This window comes from Heteronotia binoei, chromosome 17 (genome assembly GCF_032191835.1).
Source record: "Heteronotia binoei isolate CCM8104 ecotype False Entrance Well chromosome 17, APGP_CSIRO_Hbin_v1, whole genome shotgun sequence".
Taxonomy (NCBI): Eukaryota; Metazoa; Chordata; class Lepidosauria; order Squamata; family Gekkonidae; genus Heteronotia; species Heteronotia binoei.
The window spans coordinates 688,108-706,983 of NC_083239.1; the positions used below are offsets into that span (position 1 = coordinate 688,108).

The following is an 18,876-nucleotide window of genomic DNA, read 5'->3' on the forward strand; positions in this document are numbered from 1 at the left end:
CCAGCTGGACTCTGCCCCAGAAGTGCATTACATGCCAGGGCATTACAGGCCATGGTGGATTGGCTTAAACAGAGCTGACTGAAACTCAGTTCATTGAAGATCCTGTACCTGCATTGTGGGGATTTGGGATTGGGAATCCAGCTCCCAACCCTCGACAGGGTGCCTTTGGTACTGGCAGCGAAGATCTAGAGCCTAGAGGTTATCCTGGATTCTGCCTTTCTATAGAGGCCCAAGTTTTCTTGCTTGCAAGATCAGCTTTTTATCATCTTTCCCTGGTCAAGCAACTGATCCCCTATCTCACTTCCCAGGACCTCACTACAGAGATCTATGCAATGGTCACTTCTAGACTTAATTATTGTAACTTGTTCTATGTGGGGCTACCCTAGAACTTGACCCGGAAACTGCAGCTGGTGCAGACTGCTGTAGTACGTGTGCTGATGGCTGTGTTTGTGTGGACTCACATGCAGCCAGTGCTCCATCAACTGTTCTGGCTGCCAGTTTGGTGTAGTGGTTAAATGCATGGACTCTTATCTGGGAGAATCAGGTTTGATTCCCCACTCCTCCACTTGCACCTTCCGGAATGGCCTTGGGTCAGCCGTAGCTCTAATAGAGAGCCAGTTGGGTGTAGTGGTTAAGTGCATGGACTCTTATCTGGGAGAACCGAGTTTGATTCCCCACTCCTCCACTTGCACCTGCCGGAATGGCCTTGGGTCAGCTGCAGCTCTAATAGAGAGCCAGTTGGGTGTAGTGGTTAAGTGCATGGACTCTTATGTGGGAGAACCGGGTTTGATTCCCCACTCCTCCACTTGCACCTGCTGGAATGGCCTTGGGTTAGCCATAGCTCTGGCAGAGGTTGTCCTTGAAAGGGCAGCTGCAGTGAGAGCCCTCTCAGCCCCACCCACCTCACAGGGTGTCTGTTGTGGGGGGAGAAGATAAAAGAGATTGTAAGCCGCTCTGAGACTCTGATTCAGAAAGAAGGGCGGGGTATAAATCTGCAATTCTTCTTCCTATAGAGTTCTGGATCCAGCAAGATTCTGATGTTAACTTTTAAAGCCCTCTGCAGCCAGGGAGTGGGACCCGCATATCTCATGGACCATCTCTTCCCACATGTGCCCTGAAGAGCTTCGCAATCAAGCGATCAACACCTTCCCCGGTCCGAAGGAGATCCAGTTGGTCTCAACTAGGATCAGGGCTTTCTCAGCCCTGGCCCCAGTCTGATGGAACAAGATCCCATCTGAGATCAAGGCCCTGCAGGATCTAATACAGTTTTGGTGGACCTGCAAAATGGAGCTGTTCCTCCAGGCAATGGACATCCTAATTGCCATCTCTGGCCTTCCCTGCTGTCAGCTCAGCCTATTGGTCAGTAGCTCAATATCCCAGAACACTGCCCAGAGGGCTTCTGCTGGTGCTTTACCATAGTGGTCGCTTCCGTTCTGTTTTCTGTCTGAACCTGGTTTTAAATTGCACGAATGTTGTTTTGGGGCGTTTTTGCACAGGGCTTACCCTGGAGCGACGTCCCTCTTCACTGTGCAGCGTCTGCGCGGATTTCGCACCAACTGCTCCGCAGAACCCGGAAGAGCCGCGAAGAGCCACGGCTTTTGCGTCGCAAATGTAAAGTTGGTTTTTGGCGGTTTACATTTGCGACGCAAAAGCCGTGGCACTTCGCGGCTCTTTCAGGTTCTGCGGAGCAGTTGGTGCGAAATCCGCGCAGACGCTGCGCAGTGAAGAGGGACGTCGCTCCAGGGTAAGCCCTGTGCAAAAACGCCCATTTTTTAACTCAATATTTGTTTTCATCATGATACTTCATGACCTGTAAGCCTCCCTGAGCATGGCTCGTGGGGGAGGGTGGAAGATGAATCAAAGAAAATAAATAAATAAAAACCGGGACTGCTGCCTGTCGCTGTGTCAGATTGGCAGGTGGAGGGAACGGAGGTTTCCAGCTGGTGGGTTTTTAAAAAATATTTGAAACTGAGGAGGGGACATGACTCAGTGGTAGAGCTTCTGCTTGGCATGCAGAAGGCCCAGGTTCAGTTTCTTGCATTTCCAGTTAAAAGGACCAGGCAGCTTGATTTGAGTTCAGCAGCACCTTAGAGACCAGCAGGATTTGGGGGGTATAAACTTTTGAGAGTCAAAACTCTCTTCCTCACCTCCATCAGAGACCCACTGCCAGCTTGATTAGTCAGTATTGACCTGGATGAGCTAATGGTCTGACTCAGCGTAAGGCAGCTTCATGCATGTATATGTGTGGCTGGAGAAATATATACAGAAGGGGAAGACAGGTGGAGTGGAAAAGGTGAGCGATCACTGGCTTGCCTCATAATTCTTAAAAGGTGTTCCCCTCTCAGATTGCTCTTCAGTGACAACACAGTGCCCCTAGCTCCCAGAAGGCATTGCCACCGGCCTCCTACCCCAGGTTTGTAAGACTAACAATGAGGATGATGTAAGACCCGTGTGCAGCAACTGACTCCAGGAGGAATGGAGAGGGAAGATATTAGGCACAGTCAGATAGCTAGCCCTAATGCTGAAGGGTGAAAATTACCCTTTCCCCTTCCTCAGCAGGACTGTGTTCAGCCTTGTGCACTGCTGAGATGAAACTGCTGAGAACTTGCTTTCCCTGGCTCCAGCTCTTGCCTTTCCAATTGCCCAAGAGGTAGAGTGACTGCTGGGGAGGGTGGGGGATGGCTGCCTCCCTTCTCCCCCGCACCTGTTTTCAGCCCATGAAGGAAAAGGGGTCACAAAAGGACAAAAAGTACCCCCTGGCGGTTTTGGAAACAGACTCTCTGTCAGGCCTTCCCTTCAGGCCCATGCTTCTGTGGGAAATTCAGGGGGGATAAGAACTGGCAGCGGGGGGGAATCTGGGAGAGCTAGGTTCAGATCCTCCCTTCTCCTGAGCCAGGACTATGTCTGTGTCACTGTGTCTGATTTGTGTCACCTATGGCCTGTTTGGGAAGAGAGGAAACAAAGAGTGAGAGATCGATGGTATCAGGTCTCAGCTGCTGAGGATGGGTGTATGGGAGGGCATATGATACTGAAAAACTACCTTAGTTACTTGAAAGGAGATGATGTCTCCTAAAAGTACTATATATACAAAAAGTAAGTAATTTGAATAGAAATGTAAGATACCCCCCTCTTTATGGTATCCTTGCGGGGGGGGGGGACTAGTCTTGCATATGATTAAATACATTTATAGGAGCTTTTGTGGATTCCCCAGTAAATCAATTGCTTTCAATCCTAGGAACCAACTGCTTTTGTTTGAATTTTGAGTAAAAAATAATATTGTTACATGGGTTTGCCAGTGTTATTTATAAACTTTATACCATTGGTAGATTACATTTTATGGCACAAATGGCCTGGGCTGAACAAAGTGATATGTCAGGTCTGGCCCTCATAACAAAAGAGTTCAACCCCTCTGGACTCTCCAGTATCTTGTGCAGCTTTTTGGCTAGAGAAGAACATTCCTCTTTTCTTTGTTTTTGTATTTTCTTTCACTGGTAGAACTGTTAGATTCAAGTCCAGTAGCTTCTTAGAGACCAACAAAATTTTAGGGGTATAAGCTTTCAAGAGTCAAAGTTCCCTTTGTCCAGACACAAGTAGGAACAGAGATCGGAGTCTTTTTTATCATTGACAGAAGTTGGAGTGGGGGAGGGGTGTAGCTAGCGCAGCATCCGCCTTGCACCCGCTTTATGTTTAGGAAATGCAATGCTGCCCTCTAGTGTCTAACACAAGCACTGGTGTAATTCATACAACAAATCTGAATTACCCTGCCTGAGAGCCAGTGCAAGTGTAATGGTGAAGAGCAGTGAACTCTAATCAGGAGAACTGATTACCCCACTCCACTGCATGAAGACTGCTGGATGACCTTGAGCCAGTCACAGCTCTCAGAGCACTCGCTCAGCTCCCCCTACAACACAAGGTGCCTGTTGTGGAGAGAGGAAGGGAAAGTTGACTGTTAGCCACTTTGAAACTCCTTAAAGTAGAGAAAAGTGGGGTATAAAAACCAATGCTTCTTCTTCCTGTCCCTGTATTGCTGACAGCTTACTGTAGCCAGCTCTAAGCAGAAGGTTGGCTAGTGCTAAAAGAGTTCTTTTCATTGCTGGAAGGGCATCCATGAATATTAGGTGAGCTGAGAGGTCGGGGAGGAAGCTGGCTGATGCTAAACGGGCTGCCTAGGCAGAGAGAGAGCGAGTGGAGCCCAGCACAGCCGGGGAGGACACAAGCGCAAATGGGTGAAGTAACCCAGCTCTGTCCTCCCACATTCTGAGACCTCGGGGACGCCTAGCCGACCCCTGGCCCCTCCCAGGTCACCAAAAGAGCAGCGGTCACGGCGGGGCATGGTGGGGGCCCACAGGGGCATGACAACGGTTAAATACCTTCCCTCCCCAAGTTGCTCCACAGTGGCAGCACGCTTCAGAAAGGAAAATGAAGCTTTTTAAGAGATATGCCTTCCCTTCCCTCTCTGAGGCATGCTGTGGCCTCAGCATGACTCAGGGAGAAAGGGAATATGGAGCCAATTTTGGCATAGCAATTTCCCAATTCAGGGATGAACAAAGTGGGAGTCAAGTGCACCTTTAAACCAACCAAGTTTTATTGAGAACGTAAGCTTTCGTGTGCTCTCTAAGCACACTTCATCAGACGAGGGGATCAGGTATTGTGGGCAGAAATGCATACAGTTTGTTGTTTAAGAGTGCAAACTAGCTGTGGTCACATGATAAAACAGTGTGGCTTGGGCATTTGGTCTGGATAGCCATAAAAGGTAATAAAGTTCCCTGCCAATTGGTGTTTTTGCAAATCACAGAAGGCCATTGGATAGTCCACCCTTTCCCATGGATGGGCTCAGGTCAGATAACAACATTCTAAAAACAGTATAAAAACAACAGTTAAAACCAGAGCTATGTGGACAATACAGTTTGACAGATCATAGAAATTATAAATGGCGGCTCAGTTGGGCACATATTATATGAACTGAAGATAATAAATAAAATAAATTTCTGTTACTTTAGAGATGGATTGCCACTTAGGGCCAGCCGGTAGAGTAGGATGCCTGCTTCCTCAACCAAAGGCCTGGCGGAATAGCTCCATTTTACAGGCCCTACGGAACGATAACAATTCAGTGAGGGCCCAGATCTCTAGAGGAAGCTGATTCCACCAGCCCAGGGACCTGGTGGACCCCCTCGCCCCCAAAACACTCCCTCTCAATGCAGAGACTTCATCTGCTCCCCCCCCCACACACACACAGTAGGCCTCCAATGCTTGCTGTTCACTGTTACCCTGCACCACATGTCCCAGTCGCCATGTCTCCCTCACTGCCTCGATTCACATGCTACTCTGGGGCCCATGGCAGCCAAATAAACCTTCCTACCACTTTCCCCATCAGCCCTAAAATGCTCTCTCTCGGCACTGAGCCTTCCTCTGCTTCCCCCATGCCCCCAACATCCCCTATCCTGCACTGCATGTCCCAGTCACCACACCATCCTCGCTGCCCCCCTCCACACGCTACTACAGGGCCAAGCTGCAGAAATCTTCCTCTAACTTCCTCCCCTTTAGGTTGGCTGCGGTCACTGCAGCCCAGCCCATAGGACACAATATGCACTCCATTACACTCTATAGGCCTATTGGATACAATGCACTCCATTCTATCCAATGGGCCTATTGGATAGAATGCAGTCCATTACATCCCATAGACGTATTTGACATACTGGACTCCATTCTATTCTATGGGCTAAATGTATAGAATGGAATCCATTCTGCATTATGAGGGCATACCACAGAATGGACTTCATTCTACCCAATTGGCCCATATGCTACAATTCAGTCTCCCATGTCCTTATTGCAAAGAATGCAATACAAACTAAATCTTGGGGGAAAGCCAACAGGAGATGAAATGTCTCTGGTTCGGGAGGACTCATCTCAAAGAGATGAAGGGTTAGCTGTTACTTTTCTACCGGGTAATGGATCAGAGTTGTCCACTGAGATGGTGACAAACAGTATGGACTGTCTGCCAAAGTCTTGAGGTAGCAGGAGGAAGGTTGTGGGCCTAACTTGCCTGGTAAATTAGAGATGTTTGTATACAAATGCTAGAAGTGTTTGAAGTAAAATTGGTGAGTTGGAATGTTTAGTGTTGGGGGGAAACATAGACATTGTGGGAATTTCAGAAACTTGATGGAATGAGGAGAATCAGTGGGACACGGTGATTCCTGGATATAAATTATATCGGAAGGATACGGAGTGAAGGGTTGGAGGTGGGGTGGCTCTGTATGTCAGAGAGGGTATACAGTCCAGTAAGACTGAAATCAAAGAATTAGATCCCCTTCTAGAAATGCTTTGGGTTGAAATAGAGGGCCCAAAAGGAAATTTAACTATGGGAGTTTGTTATCGCCCACCAAATCAAAAGATAGAGAACGATTATAATATGATGGAAGGCTTAAAGATAGTGGCTAGACGTAAAAACTGTGTCGTCATAGGTAATTTTAACTACCCGCAGATTGATTGGGTCAATATGTGTTCAGGTCGAGAGAAAGAGATTGAGTTTCTAGATGCTCTCAATGACTGTGCTATGGAGCAGATGGTCTCTGAACCTACCAGGGGTGGGGCGATCCTGGATTTGGTCCTAAGTAATGCCCAAGACTTGGTGAGATATGTAAAAGTGATCGCGTCGCTTGGGAGCAGTGACCATAACGTTATTGATTTCACCATCTGTATAAATAGGGAGTTACCCCAAAAGACCAGCACAACCACGTTTAACTTTAAAAGGGGTAAATTCTCTGAGATGAGGAGGCATGTGAAGAGGAAACTGCAACGAAAGGTAAATACAGTCAAAACCCTTGGGGAAGCTTGGAGGCTATTTAAAACTACAATCCTAGAAGCTCAGATAAAATATATACCACAAGTTAGGAAAGGCACAAACAGGTATAAGAGACGGCCTGCATGGTTAACAAACAAAGTAATGGAAGCTGTTAAAGGTAAGAAGGACTCCTTTAACCTGTGGAAAGCTAGTCCAAGTGAGATTAATAAAAGGTAACACAGGCTGTGGCAAATCAAATGCAAGACTGTGATCAGGCAGGCAAACAGGGACTATGAGGAGCACATTGCAAAAAACATAAAGACCAACAATAAAAATTTCTTCAGATATATTAACATAAGAACATAAGAACATAAGAGAAGCCATGTTAGATCAGGCCAATGGCCCATCCAGTCCAACATTCTGTGTCACACAGCGGCCAAATATATATATATATATATATATATATATATATATATATATATATATATATATATATATACATACACACACACACACACACTGTGGCTAATAGCCACTGATGGACCTCTGCTCCATATTTTTATCTAACCCCTTCTTGAAGGTGGCTATGCTTGTGGACGCCACCACCTCCTGTGGCAGTGAATTCCACATGTTAATCACCCTTTGGGTGAAGAAGTACTTCCTTTTATCCGTTTTAACCTGTCTGCTCAGCAATTTCATCGAATGCCCACGAGTTCTTGTATTGTGAGAAAGGGAGAAAAGTACTTCTTTCTCTACTTTCTCCATCCCATGCATTATCTTGTAAACTTCTATCATGTCACCCCTCAGTCGACGTTTCTCCAAGCTAAAGAGCCCTAAGCGTTTCAACCTTTCTTCATAGGGAAGGTGTTCCAGCCCTTTAATCATTTTAGTTGCCCTTTTCTGAACTTTCTCCAATGCTATAATATCCTTTTTGAGGTGCGGCGACCAGAACTGCACACAGTACTCCAAATGAGACCGCACCATCGATTTATACAGAGGCATTATGATACTGGCTGATTTGTTTTCAATTCCCTTCCTAATAATTCCCAGCATGGCGTTGGCCTTTTTTATTGCAAACGCACACTGTCTTGACATTTTCAGTGAATTATCTACCATGACCCCAAGATCTCTCTCTTGGTCTGTCTCTGCCAGTTCACACCCCATCAACTTGTATTTGTAGCTGGGATTCTTGGCCCCAATGTGCATTACTTTGCACTTGGCCACATTGAACCGCATCTGCCACGTTGACGCCCACTCACCCAGCCTCAACAGATCCCTTTGGAGTTCCTCACAATCCTCTCTGGTTCTCACCACCCTGAACAATTTAGTGTCATCCGCAAATTTGGTCACTTCACTGCTCACTCCCAACTCTAAATCATTTATGAACAAGTTAAAGAGGATGGGACCCAGTACCGAGCCCTGCGGCACCCCACTGCTTACCGTCCTCCACTGCGAAGACTGCCCATTTATACTCACTCTCTGCTTCCTATTACTCAGCCAGTTTTTGATCCACAAGAGGACCTGTCCTTTTACTCCATGACTCTCAAGCTTTCTAAGGAGCCTTTGATGAGGAACTTTATCAAAAGCTTTCTGGAAGTCAAGGTAAACAACATCTATCGGGTCTCCTTTGTCCACATGTTTGTTCACTCCCTCAAAGAAATGTAACAGGTTAGTGAGGCAAGATCTTCCCTTGCAGAACCCATGCTGAGTCTTCCTCAATAACCCGTGTTCATCAATGTGCCTACTCATTCTGTCCTTGATAATGGTTTCTACCAACTTTCCCGGTATTGAAGTCAGACTGACTGGCCTGTAATTTCCCGGATCTCCTCTGGAACCCTTTTTAAAGATGGGGGTGACATTTGCTACCTTCCAGTCCTCAGGAACGGAGGCAGATTTCAATGAAAGATTACAGATTTTTGTTAGAAGATCCACAAGTTCAACTTTGAGTTCTTTCAGAACTCTCGGATGTATGCCATCCGGACCCGGTGACTTATTAGTTTTTAATTTGTCTATCAGTTGTAGGACCTCCTCTTTTGTCACCTCAATCTGACTCAGGTCTTTCAACACCCCTTCCAATATTAGTGGTTCTGGGGCGGGCAAACACTTCTCATCTTCCACGGTGAAGACGGAGGCAAAAAATGCGTTCAGCTTCTCAGCCATTTCCCCATCCTCCTTCAGTAATCCTTTTACCCCATGGTCATCCAAGGGCCCCACTGCTTCCCTGGCTGGTTTCCTACTTCTAATATATTTGAAGAAATTTTTATTGTTGGTCTTTATGTTTTTTGCAATATGCTCCTCATAGTCCCTTTTTGCCTGCCTGATCACAGTCTTGCATTTGATTTGCCACTGCCTGTGTTCCCTTTTATTAATCTCACTTGGACTGGTTTTCCACCGCTTAAAGGAGTCCTTCTTACCTTTTACAGCTTCCATTACTTTGTTTGTTAACCATGCTGGCCTCTTCTTATACCTGTTTGTGCCTTTCCTAACTTGTGGTATGTATTTTATCTGAGCTTCTAGGATTATAGTTTTAAATAGTCTCCAAGCTTCCCCAAGGGTTTTGACCGTATTTACCTTTCCTTTCAGTTTCCGCCTCACATGCCTCCTCATCTCAGAGAATTTACCCCTTTTAAAGTTAAATGTGGTTGTGGCGGTCTTTTTGGGCAACTCCCTATTTATACAAATGGTGAAATCAATAACAGGAAGCAGGAAACCAGCCAGGGAGGCAGTGGGGCCCTTGGATGACCAAGGGGTCAAAGGATTATTGAAGGAGGATAGGGAAATGGCTGAGAAGCTGAATGCATTTTTTGCCTCTGTCTTCACTGTGGAAGACGAGAAGTGTTTGCCTGCTCCAGAACCACTAATTTTGGAAGGGGTGTTGAAAGACCTGAGTTAGATTGAGGTTACAAGAGAGGAGGTCCTACAACTGATTGACGAATTAAAAACTAATGTCACCAGGTCCGGATGGCATACATCCGAGAGTTCTGAAAGAACTCAAAGTTGAATTTGTGGATCTCCTGACAAAAATATGTAATCTTTCATTGAAATTTGCCTCCGTTCCTGAGGACTGGAAGGTAGCAAATGTCACCCCCATCTTTAAAAAGGGTTCCAGAAGAGATCCGGAAAATTACAGGCCAGTCAGTCTGACTTCAATACCGGGAAAGTTGGTAGAAACCATTATCAAGGACAGAATGAGTAGGCACATTGATGAACACAAGTTATTGAGGAAGAATCAGCATGGGTTCTGTAAGGGAAGATCTTGCCTCACTAACCTGTTACAGTTCTTTGAGGGGGTGACCAAACATGTGGACAAAGGGGACCCAATAGATATTGTTTACCTTGACTTCCAGAAAGCTTTTGATAAAGTTCCTCATCAGAGGCTCCTTAGTAAGCTCGAGAGTCATGGAGTAAAAGGACAGGTTATTTTGTGGATCAAAAACTGGCTAATTAATAGGAAGCAGAGAGTGAGTATAAATGGGCAGTCTTCTCAGTGGAGGACGGAAAGCAGTGGAGTGCTGCAGGGCTCAGTACTGGGTCCCATGCTCTTTAACTTGTTCATAAATGATTTGGAGTTGAGAGTAAGCAGTGAAGTGGTCAAGTTTGCAGATGACACTAAATTGTTCAGGGTGGTGAGAACCAGAGAGGATTGTGAGGCACTCCAAAGGGATCTGTTGAGGCTGGGTGAGTGGGCGTCGACGTGGCAGATGCGGTTCAATGTGGCCAAGTGCAAAGTAATGCCCATTGGGGCCAAGAATCCCAGCTACAAATGCAAGTTGATGGGTTGTGAACTGGCAGAGACTGACCAAGAGAGGGATCTTGGGGTCGTGGTAGATAACTCACTGAAAATGTCAAGACAGTGTGCGTTTGCAATAACAAAGGCCAACGCCATGCTGGGAATTATTAGGAAGGGAATTGAAAACAAATCAGCCAGTATCATAATGCCCCTGTATAAATCGATGGTGCGGTCTCATTTGGAGTACTGTGTGCAACTCTGGTCACAGCACCTCAAAAAGGATATTATAGTATTGGAAAAAGTGCAGAAAAGGGCAACTAGAATGATTAAAGGTTTGAAACACTTTCCCTATGAAGAAAGGTTAAAACGCTTGGGGCTCTTTAGCTTGGAGAAACGTTGACTGCGGGGTGACATGATAGAGGTTTACAAGATTATGCATGGGATGGAGAAAGTAGAAAAAGAAGTCCTTTTCTCCCTCTCTCACAATACAAGAACTCGTGGGCATTCGATGAAATTGCTGAGCAGTCAGGTTAGAATGGATAAAGGGAAGTACTTCTTCACCCAAAGGGTGATTAACATGTGGAATTCACTGCCACAGGAGGTGGTGGCGGCTACAAGCATAGCCAGTTTCAAGAGGGGATTGGATAAAAATATGGAGCAGAGCTCCATCAGTGGCTATTAGCCACAGTGTGTGTGTGTGTGTATGTGATACAGAGTGTTGGACTGGATGGGCCATTGGCCTGATCCAACATGGCTTCTCTTATGTTCTTACATTCTATCCAATGGGGCCACTGGATAAAATGAACTCCATTCTGTCCTATGGACTGCATTCTATCTTATGTGCGCATTATATACAGTGGACTCAATTATGTCCTATGAGGCCATGGGATACAATGCATTCCATTCCACCCAATTGCCCCATAGGCTACAATGTACTTCATTGTCTCCTATGGCCCCAGTGCATGAAATGGAGTACATTCTATACAATGGACTGCATTCTATCCTGTGGGCAGCCCATTATAAACCCCCCCCCCCATTTTTCTACGGCCCATTGTATTCCGTCCAACAACATGCTTTATTGGTAGTATACCAATAATTTTTGAGGGTTTATTTTCCTGAAAACGTTGATGGGGTCTGAACTGGTGGAGACTGACCAAGAGAGAAAGACCTTGCAGTCACAGTAGATAACTCACTGGAAGTGTCAAGGCAGTGTGCGACTGCAATAAAAAAGGCCAACACCATGCTGGGGATTATTAGGAAGGGAACTGAAAACAAATCAGCCAGTATCATAATTGTTGTTGTTCAGTCGTACAGTCAACTCCGACTCTCCACAACCCCCTGGACAAAGGTCACGCCAGGCCCTCCTGTCTTCCACCATCCTCCGAAGTCTGCTCAAATTCCTGTTTGTTACATCAGTAACGCTGTCCAGCCATCTCATCTTTTGCCGTCCCCTTCTTCTTTTGCCTTCTGTCTTTCCCAGCATCAGGGTCTTCTCCAGGGAGTGCTCCCTTCTCATTGGGTGGCCGAAGTATTTGAGCTTCAGCTTCAGCATCTGACCTTCCAGGGAACAGTCAGGGTTGATTTCCCTTGGAACTGACTGATTTGATCTTCTTGCAGTCCAAGGATCTTTCAAGATTCTTCTCCAGCACCACAGCTCAAAACCATCTATTCTTCTGCGCTCGGCCTTCCTTATGGTCCAGCTCTCACAGCCATACATTACTACTGGGAATACCATCGCTTTGACTATACGGACTTTTGTTGACAGGGTGATGTCTCTACTTTTTATTATACTGCCCAGGTTCACCATAGCTGTCCTTGCAAGGAGCAAATGTCTTTTGATTTCATGGCTACAGTCACCATCTGCAGTGATCTTGGATCCCAGAAATGTGAAGTCTGTCACTACTTCCATGTCTTCCCCTTCTATTTGCCAAGGTGTGATGGGGCCAGATGCCATGATCTTAGTTTTTTTGACGTTGAATTTCAAGCCTACTTTTGTGCTTTCTTTCACCCTCAACAAGAAGTTCTTTAGGTCCTCCTCGCTTTCTGCCATTAGAGTGGTATCATCTGCATATCTGAGGTTGATGTTTTTCCTGGCAATCTTAATTCCAGCTTGTGCTTCATCCAGGCCAGCATTCTGCATTATGTACTCTGCATATAAATTAAATAAGCAGGGTGACAATATACATCCTTGTCGTACTTCTTTTCCTATTCTAAACCAATCAGTTGTTCCATATCCCATTCTGACAGTTGCTTCTTGACCCTTATACAGGTTTCTCAGGAGGCATGTGAGGTGGTCTGGTACTCCCATCTCTTTAAGGACTTGCCACAGTTTGTTGTGATCCACACAATCAAAGGCTTTAGCATAGTCAATGAAACAGAAATAGACGTTTTTCTGATACTTCCGTGCTTTCTCCATAATCCATCGAATGTTGGCAATTTGATCTCTAGTTCCTCTATTATAATGCCCCTGTATAAATTGATGGTGCAGCCTCATTTGAAATACTGTGTACAATTCTGGTCACCACACATCAAAAAAGATGTTATAGCAGTGGAAAAAGTGCAGAAAAAGGCAACTAGAATGATTAAAAGGTTGGAACACTTTCCCTATGAAGAAAGGTTAAAGCGCTTGGGGCTTTTTAGCTGTTTACAAGATTATGCACAGGACAGAGAAGGTAGAGAAAGAAGTACTTTTCTCCCTTTCTCACAGTACAGCTCATGGGCACTCAATGAAATTGCTGAGCAGTTGGGTTACAACGGATAAAAGGAAGTACTTCTTCACCCAAAGAGTGGAATTCACTGCCATAGGAAGCGGTGGCAGCTACAAGCACAGATGGCTTCAAGAGGGGATAGGATAAACATATGGAGCAGAGGTCCATAGTGGTGATTAGCCATAGGGTATAGATGGAGCTCTCTGTCTGCGGCAAGTGATGCTCTGTATTTTTGGTGCTTGTGGGGGGGGGGGAAAAAGTGGGAGGCTTCTAGTGTCCTGGTCCTACTGGTGGACCTTCTGATGGCAACTTTTTTTTTATTATTTGGCCACTGTGTGACAGAATATTGCACTGGATGGGCCACTGATCTGATCCAATATGGCTTCTCTTATGTTCCTAACCCTAAAAATACCGATTTTTGTATGTGTGCACAACACTACTATAGACTGCAGTCCCTTATAATTTTCCAAGTAACTTTGTGAATCATTTAATATAGTGCAACTCTACTGCCTGTGTAGAGAAGCCCCCTTGAATGATTCATTGTTTGCAGAAAGACATGAGCGTGGGAGTCGTCCTGAGAGTGGGGGCCATTCCACAAGGTGGGGGCCACAATGGAGAAGGCACGCGAATAGGCAGTTGCTGATTTAACCAATTTGCAGGTTAACACCTGCAGAAGACCCTGCTCCAAAAAGCAAAGCTATCATTATGGAGCACAGGCAGCGAGGTGGTCTGGCAGATATGAGGGCCCAAGGCCTTGAAGGGCTGGTTACCAGATCACAACATGGAAAACCCTTCTTTCTCTGCCATATCTGTGAAGCAGAAAATGGTTCTAGATTGTCTCCCCCTCTAGTACCACCATTTACTTTCCTCTCCCACCTGCTCAAACTGAGAATCCTGCTCTTAATGGGGAAAAGGTGCGTATATAGAGTTGATGTGGTATAGTAGTTTGATTAGGATATGGAAGGCCCAGGTTCAGATCTCTCTGCTTTGAAACTCACTACCAGTGCCATCCTAAACAGAATTACATCCACTGACGTTAATGGGATTAGAAGGGTGTTTGGGATTTGCAGAACAGACCCAGGAATCGAGTGGTTATAAGAGCAAACAACTCCCAATTTGTCACTTAAACAGCACTGTAAATGAACTCAGCAAGTAAGTGGGCTGAACCATATAAGAATCCACGAATAGTGTTATCCTCGCATCCTAAATTACAGAATTCTCCCCCCCGCCCAAACTGAATTGTATTTTATACTGGATTTTATTGCTAAGTAAAATAAAATTGAGTTTGAAATAGTCCACACCAGATTCAAGATTCAGCAGCTCTCAGAAGCATCATATAGTTTCTGGAGCTATCATAATTGGTGAATACAAACAGAAGTGCTTAATACACTGCTACCATGTACCACGGAAAGCAGACATGATCCAAAATGGAAGTGATATTATTTAGCATGTCTAAAGATCAGTAATAATTATCTCCCATCACAGATGTAGGGGGAACGGAATGATGCGGTTTTAGAGGAGCTGGTTCCCCTAAAATAAAAAGTCTTGTGGTACCTTATTTCTTTATTTTTTGGGACTGTTGTGCTATTGTTTTGTTTATTGAGCTATATCTAATTTATTTCTTTGGTTGTAAGCCCATTCAGGGAGAAAAGTGGGATACAAGTGCATAAATCAATAAATACATGAGCTGCTTCATCAGATACTCAAAGTATGCCCTTGCTATAGACACGTACATTGGATATTGTATAGAATTGTACAATGGGAAATGAAATGCATTTCTATATAAGGCTGAACTGTATTTAAGAACAATGACTACTCACAACAGCCATCATAGGTGATAACACCATCTTCCTAGTAGAACAGAATTTGAGTGTAATAGCACCTTAAGAAGAAGAAGATGATATTGGATTTATATCCCGCCCTTCACTCCGAAGAGTCTCAGAGTGGCTCACAATCTCCTCACACCCTGTGAGGTGGGTGGGGCTGGAGAGGGCTCTCACAGCAGCTGCCCTTTCAAGGACAACCTCTGCCAGGGCTATGGCTGACCCAAGGCTAGGGTTGCCAAGTCCAATTAAAGAAATATCTGGGGACTTTGGGGGTGGAGCCAGGAGACTTTGAGGGTGGAGCCAGGAGCAAGGGTGTGACAAGCATAATTGAACTCCAAAGGAGTTCTGGCCATCACATTTAAAGGGACAGCACACCTTTTTAAATGTGTTTCTTCCATAGAAAATAATGAAGGATAGGGGCACCTTATTTTGGGGCTCATAGAATTGGACCCCCTGGTCCAATCCCTTTGAAACTTGGGAGGTATTTTAGAGAGAGGCACTAGATGCTATACTGAAAATTTGGCGCCTCTACCTCAAAAAACAGCCCCCCCAGAGCCCTCGATACCTGCAGATCAATTCCTCATCATTCCCTATGGGAACAGTTCATGGAGGTGCATAATGGCTGTGGGGGGTGGGGCTTCCCCCGCCGGCCAGCTGGCTGGGGGAGGGGGGAAGCCTGTAATACCGGGGGATCCCCTGCTGAGATCTGGGGATTGGGAAGCCTACCCAAGGCCATTCCAGCAGGTGCAAGTGGAGGAGTGGGGAATCAAACCCGGTTCTCCCAGATAAGAGTCCGCACACTTAACCACTACACCAAACTGGCTCTCCAAAGACCAACAGGAAGATTGTGTGAGTCAAAGCCTGAATTTTTTTTGTTAATTTTTCAGGTACTGCTGGATTCAAATTTTGTTCTACTACTATATTCTGTTACTATAGCTACCCCCCAGAAACTACCATCTTTCTAGACGCGCTAAGCTAGTCTAACAACAGCGGAGTGATAGGAACCACTGAGGTAATCAATATATAGTATCAAGGGCACCTAAGCTGCTTAAAGCCACCTAGGAAGACCATATAAGAAGTAACACTTCCAACAAGGAAATGCATTTGTTCCATACCTCTGTCTGTCAGCCATTATAGCATGCCAACTATCTACCAGAGCCACATGTAAAGCATAACAGAAGGATATGTGCGATGTTACTAGGATTATGTAGAACTCCACATTTCACATGTAAGGAATAAAGTTTTAGTTGCTTTCAGTTTAAATCTAAATTTATGGGTATTTCCCAGTTTCATTGTTTCTCCCCCCCCCTCCCCCAATTCCTCAAATAGCATTTTAAAAGCAATTACTCACCCAAGGTAAAATGCAACTATTTCTTATGAAGCCACTGTCAAGGAGAGGGAATGGAGGGGAAAGAATTCCAGCCCAGCCTGAAGTATTTATGGAGCTACAAATAAACCTAGGAAATAAAGCAAACATTAAAGTCTTTCATATTGCTCAGGATTTACACAAACAGCTTTGCTGAATGATGGTGTTTTAAGGGACATACAGATCTTTCCAATAGTTTGAAAGTAGAAAGAAGAAATAATTTCTCTTGCTCAGCTTAAAGCTCCAGTAAGCACAATTTTTCACCATTCTAAAAAGGGCCTTATTCATTTACTTGGTTACTACAATTTCATTCCAGAGTTTACATACCTTATATTTTTTTCTTTGTAGGTTCTACATTGAAAGCATATCCTATCTCAAGGATAATGCTACCGTTGAGTTATTTTTCTTGAATGCAAAGTCCTGCATTTACAAGGTATGGCCTCTTTTTTTCTCTTATTATTATTATTATTGAGCATTTGTTAATAATAAAAACAGCCACATTGAGGCTCATGATACATTTTTGTCTGCCTGTCCATTCCCAGCATTCTGTCAAATTGTGCCAAAACTCAGTCACATTCTAAGCTAGACTTACTAGGTTGCCCACCATGGCCAGGCAACCTTCCATCTCTGCCAGCAATTTCCCACTTTCATAGCTGGAGAACAGGGCTGGGAAGAATGTGGCAACCTCTTTTCTAGTCACTGCATCCATGCCACTGTAGGAATTTCCCTAGCTCTATTGTCCTTACTATAGAAATCAGGGAAATTCTTAGACCTGTGCGTATAGGATGATCGCCTAGAACTGACGTTGCCACATCAGTGTCAAGTCCCCAACAGTTCAGTGATCAACACCAGGCCATCCAAAGAATATGAACATATATATGAACATATGAAGCTGCCTTATACTGAATCAGACCCTCGGTCCATCGAAGTCAGTATTGTCTACTCAGACTGGCAGCAGCTCTCCAGGGTCTCAAGCTGAGGTTTTGCGCGCCTATTTTGCCTGGACCCTTTTTAGTTGGAGATGCCAGGGATTGAACCTGGGACCTTCTGCTTCCCAAGCAGATGCTCTACCCCTGAGCCACCGTCCCTCCCCACTGTAGTCACCCACTGACTATCACCCTGGGGCTGATGAGCTGCAGACTCCCAAGTAGGACTCCCAAGCAGCTGGCTGCTAACAAGGGCTTGTCAGGAAGGGCCTATAAAACCCAGTGCTGGGAATCTACGCATTGGGGAAGCAATAGACTTTTAATGACTTACTGACAGGTTAGGCTCAAGATGGCTCTTGCAAAAACTGGCTTTGGTGGGCAAATACTCTCTACTTTTACCTTATGTGAAAACTGTTATACATTCAAACCCAAGGCACAAAGCAAGCGATCCCCCCCCCCCATTTTTTCCCAGTCCCCTCGCAGGTGTGCAGGTACACATACTAGGCAGAGATGGCCTTGGCCATCCCTGAGATCAGGCAGAAGGAATGCTTCAGTTGTTACACAGAGATAGGAGCTGGCTAAGCAAGAAGTGAAAGTGGCATTCTGGCTAAATGGCAAGAGGCACTCTTGACATACTGCCCCCCCCAAGACCCCTCAACCCCCCCAGTTTGTCCATGTGGCACAGATGAAAGGCTCTAATGAGTTGTCTGGCTCGCATGTCAGAAGCTTTCACCCATTCAGATTTGTTGATGGGGAAGTGAGTCCACTTGACCAGGTAATATAGTTCTCCCCTCTTCCACTTTGAGTCAAAGATGTCTTGTATTTCATGATGAATCTGACCCCGCACCAAGATGGGGGAGGGAGCCAACGTCTGTGGGTTCCAGGGTGAGGGTGCAGGGTTGTATTTCAAGAGGCTAGAATGGAAACAGGGATGAACAAGTTTTAGAAATTTGAGCAAATCCAGTTCAATAGTCACCTTATTGATTACTTCCTTGATTCTAAAAGGGCCGAGATATTTAAGACCGAGCATCTTGGATGGTTGAGAATTAGGGAGGTTTCCAATGGTTTTTGTCATATTGTCATTTGTAAGAGTCTTTTGCTTTTTCCAATTGAGTCTGGATGGTTTTCCACCCCCGGGCTGTGCCCCCCCCCCCAGTCTGAGAATTCAGGAGAGGTTGTCTGGGTGGATAGCCCTGGTACCTCAGGGAACGGATTGCCCTCATAACCATTCACAACTAGGAAAGAGCTGGAGCCAGTGGAGTTGTGAATGCTACTGTTGTAAGCATATTCAGCAGACAGAAGAAGAGACACCCAGTTGTCTTGTTGACAAGAAACATAACAGCAGAAAAATTGTTCTAGTACCCCGTTAGTGTGCTCCATCTGCCCATCCGTTTGGTGGTGATAGGCTAAGCTGAGTTCATCCCCCCAGAACTTGGTGACAAACTGTGCCCCCCAATTGGAAATCACCTTGGAGGGGAACGAATGGAGTCTAACTACATGCTATAGGAATAGTTCCTAGCGGTAGGCAACTGGTTGCAG

The 18,876-nt window shown here is 45.4% G+C and overlaps 1 protein-coding gene across 3 annotated transcripts in view; it reads left to right on the forward strand.

Moving 5' to 3' along the window:
- Positions 1 to 18,876, forward strand: part of FRMD4A (FERM domain containing 4A) — a 449,437-nt gene that overhangs the window by 229,990 nt on the left and 200,571 nt on the right. For all 3 annotated transcript variants that reach the window (XM_060258276.1, XM_060258274.1, XM_060258275.1), the window contains exon 5: positions 16,760 to 16,844. In XM_060258276.1, coding sequence (XP_060114259.1) covers positions 16,760 to 16,844 — 85 coding nt within the window. The remainder of the gene's footprint in view (positions 1 to 16,759; positions 16,845 to 18,876) is intronic.